The following is a 19,270-nucleotide window of genomic DNA, read 5'->3' as shown; positions in this document are numbered from 1 at the left end:
TCTTTAACATGCTTAAAAATTAAATAAATCTCAAGTTGTGTGTGAGCCTCTACAGTTTTTCTTCAGRATCAGAACAGATACTGAAATGACCAATATCAAATAACACACATTTAGGCACYTGTGGAATGGCTGATACAATTTAGATGCATCAAAATTTCAATATGGCTGATCCCCTCAAATGAAAGGAGCTGATTTTTAGCATGGAATATTTACTGATTACAGGAAATTTTCAGGAACACACACTAAAATACTCAGTGAACTGCTCAAACTCCCTGGACTCAGAGAATTTTACTTCAGTGGGCAGAGAATCAGACTGATGTGGCTGGGCCTTTACAGAACTGCTCTGCTTAAAATCCCTGAGAGGACACACAATGAACTCCCTCAAACTGCACTAAGCTYCTTTCAAATCTGTACCTGACCTTGCAATGCAGTCCCTAAAATTCATGTGAAGTGCCACCAGTACAAGTGTGATGTCACCTGGGTTTACATTTTGCTACAACAAGTCTAAAAGGCTTTGGGGTTAGAATAGCACATTACCTCTAATCAAAACTAAAGCCAGGAATCAAATACTACAACAAGGAGTTGAACTGCTGGGGGCTTGTTTTCATCCTGACACTAATCTCTGACAGTTACATATTATTTAACCAGCACTAATTCTCTTGTTAGCATGGACTTCTACATAGACAAGATGAAAAAATGCCACTGACATCAACAAACCTGAGAGGTTTATTGTTAATACCTCATGGGGGCAAACAACAGGATTAAGAGTTGCAGACATTTCTGTCCCTCTAATCCAGCTAATAAAATGTTAATGAAAGTAACCAGAAAGATTTTAAGCTTTTTATTGACTCACTGTAAAACTTCTTTTTTTGGATGAGACAGAAAAAAAACCCTTAACATTGTGAACATTAACTTTGCATATTTTAAAGGAACTACAAACCAAAGCAAACATCCAACATACTGGTTTTTGGTAAATAAAATTTAAACATTACATATTTACAAATCTACAACCATTCATTTAAAAAGTGCTGCTTGCAGACTAATGAAGTACCATTTTTAAAATCCCAGTGAGATAATATCCAGAAATACCCCTCTCTATTATTACTATTTGTATCTCCCATTTGTTACACAATGATTTTACATGCAGGAATTTTCTCTTTCTTGGGATACAAACCATTTAATTTGCCAGTGGAAGTCAAATTCATCAGGCTGTAACTGTACCGACAGCAAACCTTCTCAAATGGGACATAGCAGTGTCACAGAAACAGCACAATTTCTATTCACATTTCAGTATTTCATCTCCAATAATTATTCCAGTGGAACCATAAGTGAAGCAAAATATATATTGCACTGCAAATGTAAAACCTTTGTTTAAGGTTTTGGACATAAGCATTCTTTAGTACACAAAAGGAGAAAATTYAGTTCATACAAAATTTTAAATTGAAAATATGTCTCAAATATTTTATTTACTCATCTTTGTGRTATTGGAAAATATAGTCAAATTGCTTTTCTAATAAAGGAGAGTGAGATTTGAAAACTGTTTCAACACTGAATTGTATGATGCTTAAAAATTATAGACCTCAGGATACGTTTGGAACATTAGGACTTGAGGAGAATTGCCCACTTATAGTATATTGTTATTCCAACTCTATTTTTATATATTTCTATAGTGGACTGACTTGCAACAGACTTTATAAAACAATTCATTAAGTATGATTTCACTCAATGAGCTACTACATGATATAGTAATTTAAAAGCAGACCCAAACTAATATCAGCAAGGCTTCAGGAGTGCCACGCTGAGCATTCAGGAACAGAGGGATTGTTTGAGGGCTGCACGGCCAATCCTGTTCCCGGTGCAGTATCCACTACCTGATACCGGGGGATATTGGAAAGAAGTACAACTGGTTGAGTTGGTAAGTCTGAAGGCAGTTGGAAGGACTTACAAGGAGGCTGGGACAAGGGTGGAGGAAGGGCCACGTGTGGCAGTGTTGCCCCCACAGCTGCACTAACACACGCCATGTCCTGGGGACGGGGACCGGGCTCGTCACTTGGGCCACCCCGGAATCGGAGTGGGAAGCTGGGTCATAGCTCAGCCCCTTGAACGYCCCATGGCAGCTCTGGAAAAAGCCCTTGCTCTCTCTCCTTTCATGGCTTGAAGATCCTATAGAACAGTGGCTGCTCCAGTGGCAAATGGAAGCAGAACTGCAGGGAGCTGGGAACACAACCTTACCCACGGTATGCCCAGCTATGAGCTTAAATGCAGCAACTRCTGGAGGCACGTCTTCCATGGTAATGCAGCATTCCTACTGTACAGAGAAGAGCAGCCATGCACACCAAGGGGCACCTACAAGGAATGGGATCAAAAATAGCCTGCTTATTTCACACTGGTTCAGAGGAATGAAGAGGGTATGACTACCATGATCCTGGGTGAAWAAAGGAGCTCCATTTCATGCACAAGGAATACTGTACAAGCGTGGCAGTACAAAAGAGCATCACAAATTGTTAAAATAAATTAAATGTGAAAGATGTTCTAAGTGTAGCATTGCCAGCTCCACCTCAGGTGAGGAGATACTTTCAAAAAGGTCAGCTACATAATTAGCAGCACGTTAGAGAAGAGGCATTACTCGATGGAAGCCGTGTCCAAGACTACATCCCGCAATTATCATCAGCACAAACCCGCAGCTCTACACATTTTAAATCCCTTCTTCTTAGGGTAGCATCTTCTTACAAGTTTACAGAGGTCTGGGAGGAGGTTACAGAGCTTCATAGCAGCATTACTTTTCATTTAAGCCTCTAAGGCTTGCTCTATTTCACTTAATAAAGTAAATGTGAGCWTTAACATTTATCACCTTTCTGCCTAACTAAATATTGCTGGTTTATTACACTTGCAAACTAAAGAGGTTTTTAAAAACACCTACTGGTAGGCAGACTGCAATATAAAATCTAATGTAACAGTTTAATATTTGGAAGTATTATAACAGCAACAACTTAAAGAAATTAGAACTAGGAAATCATTAAGATTAATTAAAATAAAGCTATTTGTTAAAGCATGATTTAATTTGTTTAGGGTGTTTTATACAGTTCGATGTCTGTTTTCCCACCTCCATGCAAGACTTCTGATATTTTCCCTGTAGCCTCGCCTGCCTTCTGGTGAGGAGTTGCTATGTGACTGAGAGCACAGAACATTTTTTAAATGTCTRGAACAAGAAAACATGACGCAAAAGCCATGACTCCACCACAAGGACTGATATAGGAGTTTTCTTCAGAGGAAAAAAAAAAGTTGTTTTGACTGTGAAATAAACACTGAACATTCTAAGTATGTTTAACTATGCACAATATGCCCCAATAAATTACATTCCCTAAAAATTCCCTGTAGGAAGTTTTCTGGATGTAYTTGAGTTAGAAGCTTTGAATTGGCATTATGTAGGTGTCATATTGAGTGTGTTTCAAACACAACCACCGAGACTCTGAGTGCTGTGTGTTTATGGAGAACTCACTGCAGGCTGGCATTTGCTCTGTGTCACATCTGGAATGAGGCCACATTAACAAATGCCAACAGCTAAGATGGGTTGATTCCATAGCATAATCCATAGGACTCTTCAGTATGCTTTCCCTTTCCCAGGGAGTGGGGAGGAAAGGGAACATGAGAGGGAGAGGAGATTTCTACAGAAGTGTTTCACAGAGACATCAGTGTGTTCATTAGAGTTTTGCAAAATTTACCATACCTTCCTTCTGATTGCTGTGGTAACACGCTTTCCAAGTGTGCATGAGAGAAATCCTGGATCTCGAGTACTGTCTAGGTGAAGGTTAACATTTTCTATTCTGCTTTAAAAACAAATCACTCTTCAAAAAGTAACTGGACAAGTTACTATAAATAGCAGTGTACTGCAAAAAAAATAAGCACTGTATTGCTTATGCAGCAAGTCCATTTAAAATTCACTCCAGTAATTTAAAAAAATTAAAAAAATATCAACTTACTATAAACAATTTAAAATATGTATAATACAACTTTGTATGCTCTTCATAACATCATGAATATTCTATGTAAACAATAGATTCTGAAGAATTTCCTTCGCTCACATTAGTTTCAGTGCATTGTTTCTGTCCACCTGTTGCTTAATTTTTTTTTTTTAAGGGAGCTGTAATATGTTGTCCTAGGTCAGAGAACTGGTTTTGTTTAGAACCTGCCTCTCCACACYGATTTGCAGAAAGGACAAGGGACAGGGAAATCATATTTGGCCCATTTTGCTCTCTGTCCATCTCCACAACYGCAGCCAGGCCGAATTTCCCGAGGCCTCCTGCCACAGTCCATCGTATGCACGTTCCTCAACACTGAAGACTGAGATGTTCCTTGTGACTGAAGTGGTTATTTTACACAGGGATACGTCATAGATATCACCTCTTTAGCCAGTTATATTTAAAGATATGGTTCTCCAAAAATCTTTCTGCATTCCATCACTCCAGTGCTTGGTGGTCTATCRCAGTTATGAGTGTTCTTCACTTGATTAGCAGTGAGACGATCATAGGCCATTTTGTACTCTCTGTCAAAAGCATCTGCACAAAGGGAAAAACAACTTCAGGCACCAAGCTCAAAAACACCATCCAAATGCCATGACAGCTGCATTTATCAGCAGAAAATATCTGTAAAGTCCTTTTTACTTGGCACTTACCACAGAGTGGCACATATCTATCTACAGATTTTTTTTTTCTGGAAGCTGAATAACTAAGTTTGCATAAATTCATCATCTATGCTCATTTGAATAGCTGGCAGAACTCACCTATATCGATATTATCTCTTCCCAGGGCAACAAGTGAAAGAAACAGTATTTCTCTGTAAAGGCTCCTGAAATGGCAAAAAACCAAATCAATTTATATACTGCACTGATACAGCACAAAACAATCCCTATTAAAAACTCACTGAAGCATTTTAAAATAATCTATTATTAAAAATATCCATTTTGAACCTAATTCCTGTGTACCTCCAAAGTATCATCATTTCTGAGCTCTGGACAATGCCCTGCATTCCCCACATAAGGACATCACCCATGGCAGATCCCCTGGAAATTGCACAAGTGCATGTGGAGAGAAACATGCAGTTATAAACACTGGACCAAATTCCATCAAATTTAACCAGGCAAGGAATTTGCTTTTCTGCATATTAACATTAGCTTGAAAAAGCAGGCAGACAAGCAAAAAGCAGGCAGACAAAACACCTTTTCGATGCTCCAGCTGTTGACAAGTCTGTCATATATATCTTAGCACAGATCAATAAATCCAAGCAAGAAATAAAAGCTCATAGGAATTAATTTTCACTAATTCCACTGCTAATGGAAAAAAACTCCTTCCGAAATATGAGACATAACCTATCTTAGCTCCTTTTCTGTCCTCTACTGAAGACTTAAAAATAAAAACCAAATCTACCCATACACCCTAGAAACAGAATAAGGTTTTTATTTAAAAAACTCCACTAATATGTAAATAACATTTGATAAAAACATATACACATATATATATATRCCCTCTCTACTTCCCTGATCATTCAGAGGTAAGAACAAGAGGTGAGTGTAAAGGGGAAGGGGAGAGGAAAAGCAAAAAACTAAAAAATTTGAGAACTAAGTTTGTGAAAGTTACCATAAAAAATAAATTACCAGCGTGATAAATTTGAGAACACTGGCAAAACCCAGTATTTTTTATTTAAAAAACACACTAAGAAAATAGAATTAATAACCTGATTATCATCCAACTCTGCTCCTGTTAGGCAYRTTGTTCTTACCTTTGTCTTTTAATATGTGGCCACTTGTTGAGCCTCTCCAATATCTGACTCATTGGTCCATACACATCATTCATCTTAATGCTTTTCACCATACTCCTCAAGAGCTCCTGGTTAAAGGAGTCATCATCTTTTTGCAATAACTGGACCATTGGGTACTTCTGGGCTGAAAAAGAGTAGAAAGGCTGTAAGAATAAATAGATTCTTTGTGTAGCGAGCACAAAGTTGTTAAAAAAAGGTGGGAGGCTACAGAAACTGTGGAAATATTGACAAGTATGTAGTGAACAAAATATCAAATAAAAAAGTTATYAATGCAAAACACAAAAAGCACATAAGAAAAACTCAAAAGTTGCAATGRGCCATGAGCTGTTTTCAGGCGTGTGATCCAACACCAGCAACAAAACTCTAAGTAAGCAAATTCTAAAAATAAGAAGATGAGCTAAGTGGATGAACGGCATCAATGAAATGTATTCCCTCTCATTCCTCCCTTCCCAGTGAAGAAAAAGCCACTGGCAATACCAGTCAATGATTTGAAACAGGAATGCTGGGAAACTGAAACTTGTTCAAGCAATTTACTGCTAAGCACAGAACCAACCTCCCTCCCAAAACAAGTCACATAAACTGAGAAGAGCAACACCAAACTTAACACTCACTCTCAAACAAAAGAGTGCGATTTTGACCTGCAAGACAAAAAGCAGTATGATCAAAAAACGGTATTGTAGCTTGTGTGAACTATCCACAAAGACATCTTTTCTGAACACACATGCTTCAGCTGCTCAAAATGAGAATTGCTCTTGAGTACCATCAAAATTCACAAGACACAGAACTTACTCTGAGCATTCCACAAAATATACAAAGGCTGCCTTGGATCTTGATGCAATTTCATATTGTCCCATAGCATCTGAATAAGAACATATTTACTGTCCTCTGACATACAGTTCCGTGGAATCTGAACAGGAGAATGCACACAAAGACATTTTATTATGAAGTCATGACAAATAAATTCTGTATTTAACATACAGGTGTGCTCTTSGTAAAAAGTTGCTATTAAAACTAGAGAAAGCTAAATCTGAAYAGCATTGTCAGTGACATGGCAAATAAATGTTTTGCCTGTATTCTACAGTCCTAAAATCTAAACTTCCTCCTTCGACTGCTYAGCTGCTCGAACAGCAACAAAACTGACTAGAAACTTGACTTCTTTGGAACTGAGGATCACAAATGACAGTGTGACAGTAAGAGCCCCCACAAGTACTGCTGAGCCCAAGTTTCAGAGTTTTGCATATTTTCCTTCAGCTGACACATTCTTTACTAATTCAGGACTGGGCTCAAAAGCGTCTCTTGCAATATGCTAAGACTTAATTATCTAATAATATCCTATAAGGGAAAACAACCATTTCTCATATGTCAGTGTTTTCTATCTGATTCCATACCTTGGAGTTCTTATTGCAGTGCTCAGAAGAAAGTATTAATCCTGGTAAGTTGCTGGGCAAGTCCAAGCGCCTGAAATACCACACCAAATTCCAGAACACAATGGGATGATGATCTACAAAGTCTGCYACCGTTATTGCATGATCCCCTTCATTTTCAAGTAAGCTTTCAAGCTCTTTCCATACCACGAGAGGACTGAGGTAAGGAACCGTTATAGGATCAGGACTAGGCAAGCGCCATTCCAGGCCCAAGGAATCCTGCAACAAGGAAGAAAAATGTCATTAGCTGGAATGTAACTGTGTTTGTAAAGTCTTATAAAGGCTTTTGTTATTTATGAGACACACCAACATCTGAAAGCTACAACTAGCAGTAGTTCAAATAATACAACCTAGTATTTACTGTAATTTAGGAAGGTTAATTTTGTTCTCCTGATTAATGATGTTACACATTAATCTACTGGCACAAATGAAAAAATGGCTTTTAAGGTAGAAAAACTACACACTGTTGGTCCTTGCAAAGTAGCAGGCAGGCTACCAGTAGGAATGATATGGCTGATCTTCTGGTTTTCCTTCTCATCTTCTTCCAAAGGACCAAAAGTACTGATACTCCTTGCTACAGGGTGACTTGTACATTCTGACCCAGAGGTATTTTGTCTTCTTCCTGAGGGGATCTGGATACTTCTGGCATAAACATTGTCATGATGCTTAGATTTGCTAGAGGAGAGGAAAAATAGAAAAAAGAATCTCAGCTTTTTGTTTTAGTCTGAGTGCTCACCAATGTACACAGACAGAAATAAACTGGAAATAATGGATCTGACAGTTTGAATTCTGCCTTGTCAGCCATCTCACACTCATTCATGTTGTAATGCAAGTTTTATTCCCCTTGCACTGATGATAAACACAATCGTCCTCAAAAGAGTTCATAAAACTTGCAGAATTACAAATGCCAACATGAATTTTTGTATTATGGATGAAATAGTGCATATCAGGCAGAGAATGCATGATGTGGCCAGATGAGAGATAAGGGAGATGCAGCAAAGAGATMCTCTTCCAAATCAATCTCTCCTCTTAATAGAATATAAATTAATTGCAGTTGATTATAATACATGCTTATCCACAGAGAAGCTGAGGAATTTCKAGGCAGGAAATGCATGTTTACCTGTTTGAATTGGTATCCTCTTGGACAGACATCAGGGATGTGGTAAGGCCAACAGTGGCTGTGGTGTTACAGGAYTTCCCACTCTGATTGGAAAAAAGGGATGGGAACTGCATATTTTCYGTAGAAGGGCTGGACTTCAGAAAATACCTGCAGGAAAAGCAAAAGCTTAACATTTATCAGGAAAAAAAACCCCAAAACCCCCAAACCCCAAAGAAATGCTTCCCAATGATAAGCATTCAAAATTGAGGAAAATTCAAATGTCATTACCGTCCAGGCCGTCGAAGATCTCGGATTTCGATGCTCAAAAAGGGCAGAAATAAATTGCCACAGAAGGGACAGGTGGTATTGAGATTTGAGTCATCTGCTGTCCAGCCTGCCATGATTTCTTCATCGTGAACCAAACAGTCACAAGTCCGACATCGGGAACAGCTTGAGATGAGGACCTGCAAGGGCAGGAACAGAATCCACTAGAACATGTCCTCAAAGCTACTCTCCTGTCACAAAACACTYGAAACTACAGCCAAAATCTTTGCCCTTTGATGACTATCCCTCCCCACTTGCACACAAAGTTCATCCTCTTATTGTTCCTCAGATTAAAACCAATCCGTTATTTATTCATATTTCTATTAACAATAACACATTATTTGTAATCTGCAAGCATAAAAGTACAAGAATATTYCTGCAGCTACCTAAATTATGATAAGACTTTAAACACACTTCTGTAGTGACTGTCAGTATTATAGAAATAGGAAAAAAAAAAAGATGCAAATGAACAGTCATTAACTTAAATCCAGTGGCAGGGGGAGGAAAAGAAGGAAAGAAAATAATGAAGAGCCACCCAAACCAGCCTAACAATGAAAAGAAAAGTGATCTTACTAGAAGTTACAGCAAGAAACAGGTAGTTCTCTCTTCTTTATTTTAAAACACACAATGCTGCTTAAGACTTGGTATTTTCACCTTAAATAAATTTATCTCCACAAGGGATTTATGTGCCTGAATTCAACTGCATCCAATAGCAAACTCTTCAGAACTAAAGCTTTAAGAACCAAAAGATGTGACTGAAATAAAGACCTTTCTAGAGCAGGATTTGAAATTAAATCTACTTTGCGACAGAAATATCCATCTGTCTTTCAGTGTATTAGTTTTAAGCTTTGAACTTTACCAGAAATACAGATAATATTCATATTTAAAGACATATGCTCCTAGTCCATCAGTTAGAGTCAATAAATCATCCTGTACCTCCATGGCGTAGTTCTGGAACACACTGGTACTGCTTGTGCTGCAAGAAGATACCAACTCTGATTTGTCAGGTAAAGGGAACTTGGAAAGAGAACCTGTTAACAGAAAAAACGCTAAGTATTAGTAATTSTGAAAATACATTTTTAGCACCCTGTTCTTCTGCTCAAACAATACTGCAGTTATAATAAAATGTGTGATAGAAGATGCAACAAATGAGACACACTGGAACAGAACCGTGGAGTGTGAGGCTGCCATCTGCCCAGCACCAACYAAGGCAAAAATAAAAGCCACCAACAAACAATTCCCATATGTTCAGYTTTCTTTGTGAGCAACAGTTGGTAGCTTGGAAACAAATTTTAAGTAATTCAYAGCCACACTTYYTGTGTGGACAAAAACTAGTCAAAGATAAGAGGTGTTGTTTGTACACCACAATGACATCAGAAACCAATACAAAAGTCATGACCAATTATCCAGCACAGATTAGGAAAAACATCTACAAAGTCTGTCTGATAATCAGCTTCAACAGAAGCTWGTATAAAATTATAACAGATTTGAAAAAAATATTTTTACTACTTTTAGAAAATAGAACTAGACCAATAAAGTTACCATTAGAATGTTTCTGTAGATATTTTCTGGAGCTGTACAACTTACACAAATAAGGTATTTATATGAATAATCAAGGAGCCAAAAAGGTTCCTACTTCAGTACGAGTTTTCAGGTAGYAAAAGAAAAATTACTTCTTCCACARAAAGRACTAATGACTAGGATGATTTAAACTGAGAAKTATGAAAGAACAACTTTTAAAACTGGAATGGTTTTGCTCAGATTGATGAACGCAATGCAAAAGCTGTCTCTTACCACACTGGTCATATTGTTTAGCTGAGCCATCATGGGAAGCTGARCTTTCCAGGCTTGTCTTGCTGAGGCTAATTCCCTTTATTTCTGATGTGGTGTTCTCCTGAGGAGAAGCACTTTCAAAATCATTGCAGACATCTTCATCAGTGAGAGAAGTAGATTCTGAGTCCAGAGCTCCRAGAGATGAAACACTTGCTCTGTCTGAATTTTGATCCTGAGAGAAGAAAACAAGTTCCAGTGAGAAAATGAAAAGAAAGAATAAGTATTTCCAAAAGAAAGGGGCAGCCTTCTTTGTCTCAGTAAATTCAAGGCATGACCCTCCTTCCTTGGAGAACCACAGATTTGTATGCAGAACTGGTGCAAGACCAGGCAAGTTCTACTCTGGGTCCAACAGCTACACCAGGATTCTTTTTTAAAGATTCTTCTAATAAAAATAACTAAGTGAAAATGTAACTAGTTTAATCCCATAACTTTTTGACCCCATTACTAAAAGAAYTATCAGCAGCTGGAGACATATATTAGGATAGACAAGGCAAGCATCTCTCTTCATTCCCAACAACTGAGAATAAAAGGTGTTTTGGTTTGAATTGGTAGCAGCAAAGAACGTTTTAAAAATTACCTCAAATCAAAACTAGCTTTAAATTACTTTGGCAACCAATACAAGCAGATTTCCCCTTACTTTATTGCTTTTTAATAAAAGCAATAAAGACTTAAAACCAGTATTTGTTTATTTAAATGTTTCTTTCTTAGGTTAAAAAGGGAAGTCAGAGAAAGTCTTTGTTCTGTCAACACACTGCAGTACACTTCCCATAAATAAACTCAGAATCCAAGCTAAACTAAAATTTTGTTCAGAACAGTAAAATTAGGGTCCTGGTAAATCAAACATGATTAAAACAACTTAATGCACATAGTTTACATTGACACAGGTCATTCAAGTGATTCAGTACATGAGAGCAAGTTATTTAAGCCTTTACAAAGTTTTTTYCTTAGTTTATAGCAATTTAATAAACATTTACCTTTGCAGAAGCAGCATACATTGCAAACTTGGAGTACCACTTGCTTGCTTTCTCTGCAACCCCTTTTCCAGCAGAGAACATGCTGCTTTTCAGAACATCAAACTTGGGAGTTAGCAGCGTGTCCAAATTGAATGATGGTGATGACACRAGTGTTAATGCACTGGTTGTATCCTGCTCCTTGGCTGGACTGTTTGGGGAGTAAGCTGGGGAAGACCAAAGCCTGTCCCTTGGCCTTTCTTCATTTTTTGCRTGATAACTCTTGGATTTGGTAAGACTGGGTGGCCTTGGGGAGCTTGGGGGAAGGCTGGACCTCCTACAAGGCTGGATAATGGTTGGGCTCCTTTTATTAGCATTTCTGTCATCATAGGGTTTTTGCAACTCAATGCTTGGAGCACGACTGGACAAAGGGCTGCTCATATTGTTCATRTACATGACTATTTCTTCAGCTAAATCTCTTCTTGCAGAAGGGGTAGAAACACTTCTATCATCATCCTCCTCCTCATCCTCTTTCTGCTGYTCTGTCTCAGCAACCAGCAGAGACAATGGATCAAATCCAGTTTCAACATCTGTCTTTTCAACTGGCTTTACTGGAAAACTGCTCTTTCTTTGCAGCCTCCTAGATTTTTCACCAGAAGTTTTCACTGCTGTAGGGGTTTCAGGTTCTGCATCCAGGTCTTCCAGGTCAAAGATAACAGGAGACTCTGTTTTATCTGTAAAACTGCAATCAAAGGCTGCATCTTCATCACTGGATTCTTTTTCCAGGCTTTCTCTCTTAGAGTCTAAAGAGGAAGTTCTGATATTAAGAGTTTTTGGCCTTATGCTTTTCTGTAATGCACTAGATAGAATTTTGGCATCAGCTCCCAGTTTTTCAACCATTTCYCCAGGGTTTGCTTCCTGGTTGATTCTGTTCATCATGAGTCCCACTAAGCCATCTCCACTCAGGTTCCTGTTCCTGCTTTCCCATGGAATCTCCCTTAAGTCAGCTTCTACTGCACTTTTATGTCTCCTTCTTATGGATTTATTTTTTATAACTTCTGCTTCACTGGCATCCTCAAAAGATGATGTAAACAGCAATCCTACAGAACTCTCTGAAAAAAAGATGGAAGGTGCTTTAAAAAGAGATGGAACAAGGTGCTTTATTTGTTGCTATACAAGAAAACGAATGAAAAGTACAAAAGAATGTAAATTTGTCTTAACTTTCAAGCATTTTACAACACAGATGAAATCATTGTGTTGAAACGTTGAGTGGCTGAAATGTTGAGCTGGCCTTGGTCATAACTTTCAGGAAGGGACARACAATAAAATACTTAAAAGGGAATAAAATCATACAACTCAAGAGCACTCTAAGAGACAACATCAAGAAAAGTCTCAGCTGTACTTAGTTTCCTCTTTTGTAGACTTTACTACAAGGCTTGAAAGCCAAGGATAGCAGAGATATACAGGAAATTGCAAAAAAAGSATCACTTTCTAAATTAATGATTTAGAAATAGAGCCAACAAGAAGAATTACTGTCAGAGAAATCTCCATTGTTTTGCCAGCCACAAAGATGCAGACTTTAAAGTGTATTTCAAGCATAGCTGAGTATTATAATAACCAGAAATGACATTACTAAAGACCTGTCAAAATGTCTAAAWGCTTCTTTTAATTGTACTGCATAGAAAGTCCTTGCCCATCCTGAAGGAATTAATTAGTAGGCAGAGATAAGAAAAAAACCAAGATTTTGTTGTTTTGTAAACAGATGTTAACTACAGAAAAAAAATAGAGCAAACAAGAAAAAAAAATGGAATTGCAGAATATTCACATGCATCTGACACAGCATATGGTGACTCCAACCTAAACTCACTCCTCCAGATTTCATCAGCCACTGCTGTTACACCAATAAAATACTGTAAATTTAGTGGCCAACAGAACTTAGGACTACTTGCAGCTCAATAGTAACTATATATATATAAAAGTAACTATATATATATTAAAAAAAAAAAGTAACTAGATATATAAGGGCACAAGAATCTCAATATTTTCCCTCTCCTCTCACCCCTGCTCCCTTCTGCCACGGTACTGTCAACGGTGCCATTGAGCCGCACGATGCTGGAAGTGGCTTTGTCATTCTTGGAGTTCTGGTAATTCAGTTTAGGCAGGCAGTCCCCACTCCCTTTTGTGCTCTCCACTTCAGACACTGCAGACAGAAAAATACAGAATTATAGTTTTATAGACTCAAAGGAACCCCACTGAAATCTCAAGTTCCCACTACCTATTGGATACTTCCAACAGGATGGGACGTTGTACTCATTGCACAATGCACAGGCTGACGTCTACTTGGGCAGAGGTTTTCACACTGAAGTATTTAACTCCCAGCATTACTTTTTGAAGTTTCATTAGCTACTCTACACAGARCCCAAAAGTCATTCTAAAATTTGTGGTGGTTTTAGAGATGAAGAYCACCCTTGTTTACTTGCACAGAAGAGATGTAAGAGTGTTTTCTCCTGCAAGAGAGAAAGCTCAGCTTCACACAGATCTCATTTCCCCAGGACTGCACAGGAGAAATGAAGCAAATGTGAATATTTATATTCACCACTTCTAGATATGAAACAAAAACTCTGTTGCAGGTGACTACCCAAAATAGTGAAATACTTCTCTAAGGGATTTCAGGCAACTTTAGTATTATCAAGTTGTTTTCAAAAGTGCAAAATGTTTTAGCACATCATATTATTATACAGAGCCACAAACATCTTAATTATGGCCAAAAGTAATAAAATAAGCAGAATTCACATTCTCTGCATCCTCAAATATTTTACTAAACCTAAGTAACTTATCTGTAATCTTACATATATGTTCTTATGATCATGGGTAGAACAACTTTGCCAACAAATCGAAGAAAAAAATACTAGTGCTAGAAGGAAGACTGGTGAAAACTGAAGCAACTTTTCTAATTCCTAATTTTCCAATTCAGACTTCTACGTCACTTGACAATGGGATAGTTAACTCAAATAGTAGRGGAAAGCATACTGAAAAATTTTAACAATTATATTACATTGGGAACATTTACTAAGAAGAGTATTTTCCATAAATGTACATAGGAATCTGCAGTACTTAAACATTTTTACTACAAAACTGATCTTCTGTGCTCTTGCATGAAGTTGATGCTGCTCAACTGCACTTGAGAGAATCAAGAGCAGCCAATGCAAAACCTGAAGAAAAAAAAGCCTTCTCATTCTGGTGCATCTCCCAAACTTTGAGAATTCCAAGGAGCTGGATAATTTAGACCTCTCAGACTTGCAAAATTTCAGCTGTTCCCTTACAGGATTTATAAAGCAACCAGACTGGTAGAAAAGGSTTTTCTGTAGATTATGCCTACAAGGCAACTTCATTTTTTTGAAAGACAAAAACATTAGGCTATAATTATCATTAAGCCTTTATGCTACCATTATCACTTATTTGAAATAGAAGAGAAAAAAGAACTGTAATTTTCTAAGTTAAACCATTAGACATCCCGAAAATTGCATTTAGAGAAAGAACTTTAGGCAGTGGCATAAACTAGCATTATCACACACAGCCGCAGTGAGAAATCAGCTGGCCCACTTAGCTTTTGCTGAAATCCCTATTTATCCCCAATGAACCAGATATCTGTATTCACAAGATACATACGAGAACTGGAGTCACTCTCTCTCTTATCCTCCTTTTGTTCTTGGATGTCTTGAAGACAAGTTTTCCCTTGCTTGGCTTCTTCTTTGAGTGATGTGTTATTGCCAGTGTCTGAAAGTCCCCCTATCATTGCAGGGCAACATCAGAATAAAGACAATTATGGCATTTAATAGTGTGACATTGTTCAGGGGAATAAATTGAGTATCAACAGTAATTCAAAGGCCTCTTATCATGAACATTCCAATTAACAGTGAACATTTTACCACCCCAAAAAAAAAAAGAAGAKAAAAAGGATTGGCTTATTATAGTAYAGACATTGAACTGATGCTTCAGAGGATGAAATTAAAGGGGTAATGGGCAACATTTCTTTTTAAATACTAAACTAAAGCACTGTTCGATTCTGTTGCCTGGCTAGTTGATCAACATGTCACATCTTTTCAAGAACTCCAAGAAGGACCTAAACATGGTTTCATTTTAGTGTAATATTTTTCTCAGAGTTAATGCAAGTAATTCTCTTTACTCTAGAAAGTAAAAAAATTGAAACAATGCAGTAGCAAGCCTGAGTTTGTCTGCAAAATAAGAATAAAATTAACACAACCAACATCACCCCAGAAAACCCTGCAAACATTAAAGCCACTTATTTGGTCATTGTTAAGCCAAAGCACTGTCCACGTCCATCAATTTAGTCTGACTGGCTGATTTCAAGWATTTATTTAAAACTAACATGGTGGTTCATCCTCCAGGTTATTACAAAGCAMATTAACAAAGCAGATAAGAAAATCTCTGTTCATTATAAATTCTAAGGAATCACTCCAAGTCACACACATTCCATGTCTGAAGTCCCCAGCAGCATCACAGCATCAGGGGTTACTCCCATGCAGTTTAGGAGGTATTAGCAATCAACTCTTCAGGATCAAGAGGTTCACCATGGTTGAAAGTTTCTTTGCCTCTTTTCCCTAAAGATGTTGCACTGAATATCTACAGAGAGGGTAAAAAACTTGTTGCTATGGTAAAGATGAGAAAACATTCTGGAATTAATGGAAGATTTTTTTGGGTTTCCTGAGGAGTCAGYACCCATTCTAGCTATGAGATTTTATGCAAAGCAATCAGATGTCAACAGCAAATACTATTAATAATATAAGCGACAGTTATTTCATTAAGAACTAATTACACTTCCTTAGATTACATGGTCTGAGTTGCAACCAACATTGCTAAGCTCTTGTACAATACTTTGCATGGCTGGCTTTCAATAAAGTGGTTTATCAGGAAGTTCAGCTTCATGAAGAACAGGCAGAAATAAAGCAAAGTTGTTCAAGGTCATCCATAAGGTTAATGATAGAGCCAGAAGTAGGACTGAAGTCTCTGGGGTCCAGGAGAAATAATCTAGACATAAGGCCATCATATCTGTTCTGTTTGTCAGGGCAAAGATTTATTTGTACACATTTGGAATCAGAGAACAGCCCTGGTTGGAAGGACTTTGAAAGATGAGTCAGATGACCTACATTTATGAAATACATTTATGAAAGTATGTTTTAAGGTCTTCCAAGGTCAACCTGAACTAAACTAACTACACTGCAGCTACTTTACAACRTACTATTGTGCTTTACTACCAGGAAGTTATAAATACTATGGAAAGCAGTACCTTTGAAAAAATACAAATTACAGGCATGACCATAGAACCATTTGATGTTCACATTATGTAAGTCTTTAYTTGAAAGAAAAGAAACACCAAAATTTACAGCCTCATGTATTTTACTTATATTCTAGATAAAAACAAACATGATCATTGCAGTTGGTATGAAAACCTGCAATCAGTACTGCAAACTCAAGGACTAGTTCTAGCTGCCTCTTAGTTAACATCAAAAAAAGGGAAAAATAAAAAAGGSAAGGCTGGGCAGAAGTTTCTACCAGTTACAAGACTGATTATTGGTAAACTACAAATTTCAGGTTCATATTTTGTCTCCATTTGTCTCGTGAATAGCTGATACAATAACTGAATAGCAGACATTCAGATTATGGATTGAATTTCAAAGGCAAGAAGAGATTGTTTTTTAAAAATTATGYAGCAACTATTGCTTTTTCCCCAAAACCAGTTTTAGCAAACCCATAAAAGGAAGATTTTTGAAGTAATTTTCTCATCAGCATGAAAATAAAAAAATAGAAATATRTGAGTACTCTACCGGGAGCAGATGTATGTGCAGTGCTTGCTGGTAGCTTTTTCAACGCTTTTTTAAACTGTGCTATTCCTAAAACAACATTTCTTATTTTCATCCAGAGGAAATAGCCACCTCGATTGCTTGAAGGCCAGGTGCTTTCCAAAACAGCCTATTTTGGAAATAACAAAATCAAGTAGTCATCTTCAGGAAGTGAAGATGAAAACATTAACTGAAGTTTCCAACTGAGTTACGTTGGCAATAATACACCAATTTCCAAATCTACAAAAACAAACCCCATCAAATGATTCTGTCTTGTTTTTCTTCCACTCACTAGAAACGACAGAATCACACCTGAACTGCTCTGTTATTTCTCTCCCTTCTATTTTGCTGGACAAAAATGCATTTTTGTTCCCCCTCATGCTCATTAAAACATACTCACCTTGTTGTAGTAGCCATAGGTGATGGCATTAGGGTCAATGCCAGCCTTCTGCATTTCAAAGAGCACCCTGACTGCCAGCACAGGCTGCCCATACTGCCCACACAGCTGCATGAGGACTCTGTAGCACACCTGCAAACACACACAGCAGTGAACCCTGGACTCCAAACACCTGCTCCATCCTCAAACCCACAGGCTCCTTCTGCAATTGGGGGTTATTTTACCTCATCAGGTGGATCGATTTTTTTGGTGTGCATTTTCTGTAGCACATCATAGGCAGTTCTCAGAGCTCTGACTTTGGAGTGACAGACTTTCACATAGGCAGGAAGGCAGATGAACCACAGCCCGTAGCAGTGACGGAGCAAACACCTGGACCACATCTGGGGGATGGAGGAGTACTTCTTTGCAATTTTGTGGGCAGATTTAATTTCCTGGAAAGAAACACAGATTATTTGTATGTTTACATCTATGTCATATAAAGCTACATATTAAAAATGGAACATACATCATTCTATCTAGGAAAACTGCAACAGTAATATTAACAATATAATAAAGTGGGAAGGAATACAAAAGGAGAGAGAGTGATACCAAAACACTCACTGCGCAATATTCCAGTGTTAAAAGTTTAGATTTTAAAAAAAAATTTGTCTATTACTGTAAAAATTAGAGTTCCTCTTAAAGCCCCAAGCAGTGAAAAGCAGTCAAGAAGGGGCTATGGAAAATTCAAGAAGAGTGTGAAGAAAGGGGAAGGGACAGCGCAGCCAATGAACAATCTGTACAGGGGCCCTTGTGGGATATGGTGCAGGCAAGAAGCAGATCCAAAGAGCAATTAGCACAATGACCCTACAGTCACCAGAGCAGTGAAGAACTGAAGAACAYCAGGCTGCAGCCACTGCCAGTCAGGCTTCAGAGCCAAACTCGAGCTGTCCCCTTCCAAAGCACCTCACACTCCAAGAATACCTGCAAGTACCTGTTTAGTTCTTCTGAACATTGGTGATGGGCTGTTKGGGCTACTGGCTTTTGAAGACAGTTTGTTATTTGGTGCTGTGAGAAATCCTTCAGGTCGTTCAAACAATTCTAGTTTTAATACTGGAAATCCATTATAGCTGTAAGAGAAATGTGTCAATTCTGGTAGTCAGCTCCAAAGTAAACACATCACATAACAGCAAAGGAAATCAACTACACACTTGCATCAGAAGCTTCCCAGGAAATAAATACAAAAGTAAACCTTTAAAGACAAGTGACTACCACTGACAAAGTGGTTCACTAATCCCTCAGCATGGTTTCATATGCCTGCACAAATAGTCTCTWAACCTGTTACTCAGTGTAAGCAACTTAAACTGATAAATGTATTTGCTGTCATAGCATTTTCTGTAATTAATGTGTAAAATGCATTAATATTGATTCTAGTTAATAAAAGAAAATAATCTGTGTGGCTTAGTCCCCAGCGAGCATCACATGACTGAGGTTTATGAAAATCAATCAGGAACAATATCAATCTAAAAGATTAAATCAGATTAGACGTAAAAATATTTCTCAGAATAAATGAAAAAAACAAACTCATCTGA

At 37.7% G+C, this 19,270-nt stretch overlaps 1 protein-coding gene across 4 annotated transcripts in view; it reads right to left on the bottom strand.

Annotated features, from left to right (window-relative positions):
• Positions 1-729: 729 nt before the first annotated feature.
• The window catches only part of DENND4A (DENN domain containing 4A), a 49,590-nt gene continuing 31,049 nt past the window's right edge, over positions 730-19,270 (bottom strand). For all 4 annotated transcript variants that reach the window (XM_057372309.1, XM_057372308.1, XM_057372311.1 and 1 more), the window contains 17 exons: positions 18,673-18,808; positions 17,927-18,133; positions 17,706-17,834; positions 17,291-17,435; positions 15,114-15,233; positions 13,504-13,644; positions 11,469-12,556; positions 10,456-10,666; positions 9,598-9,692; positions 8,626-8,801; positions 8,359-8,505; positions 7,703-7,913; positions 7,203-7,457; positions 6,604-6,721; positions 5,776-5,938; positions 4,781-4,845; positions 730-4,556 (listed from right to left, as the gene is read on the bottom strand). In XM_057372309.1, coding sequence (XP_057228292.1) covers positions 4,420-4,556; positions 4,781-4,845; positions 5,776-5,938; positions 6,604-6,721; positions 7,203-7,457; positions 7,703-7,913; positions 8,359-8,505; positions 8,626-8,801; positions 9,598-9,692; positions 10,456-10,666; positions 11,469-12,556; positions 13,504-13,644; positions 15,114-15,233; positions 17,291-17,435; positions 17,706-17,834; positions 17,927-18,133; positions 18,673-18,808 — 3,544 coding nt within the window. In that variant the 3' untranslated portion in view covers positions 730-4,419. The remainder of the gene's footprint in view (positions 4,557-4,780; positions 4,846-5,775; positions 5,939-6,603; positions 6,722-7,202; positions 7,458-7,702; positions 7,914-8,358; positions 8,506-8,625; positions 8,802-9,597; positions 9,693-10,455; positions 10,667-11,468; positions 12,557-13,503; positions 13,645-15,113; positions 15,234-17,290; positions 17,436-17,705; positions 17,835-17,926; positions 18,134-18,672; positions 18,809-19,270) is intronic.

The sequence above is a fragment of the Malurus melanocephalus genome, unplaced genomic scaffold (genome assembly GCF_030028575.1).
Source record: "Malurus melanocephalus ecotype Western Australia unplaced genomic scaffold, MMel_1.1 scaffold_169, whole genome shotgun sequence".
Taxonomy (NCBI): domain Eukaryota; kingdom Metazoa; phylum Chordata; class Aves; order Passeriformes; family Maluridae; genus Malurus; species Malurus melanocephalus.
Note: the sequence above shows the minus strand (reverse complement) of the source record. Positions and strands in the feature narration are given on the sequence as shown.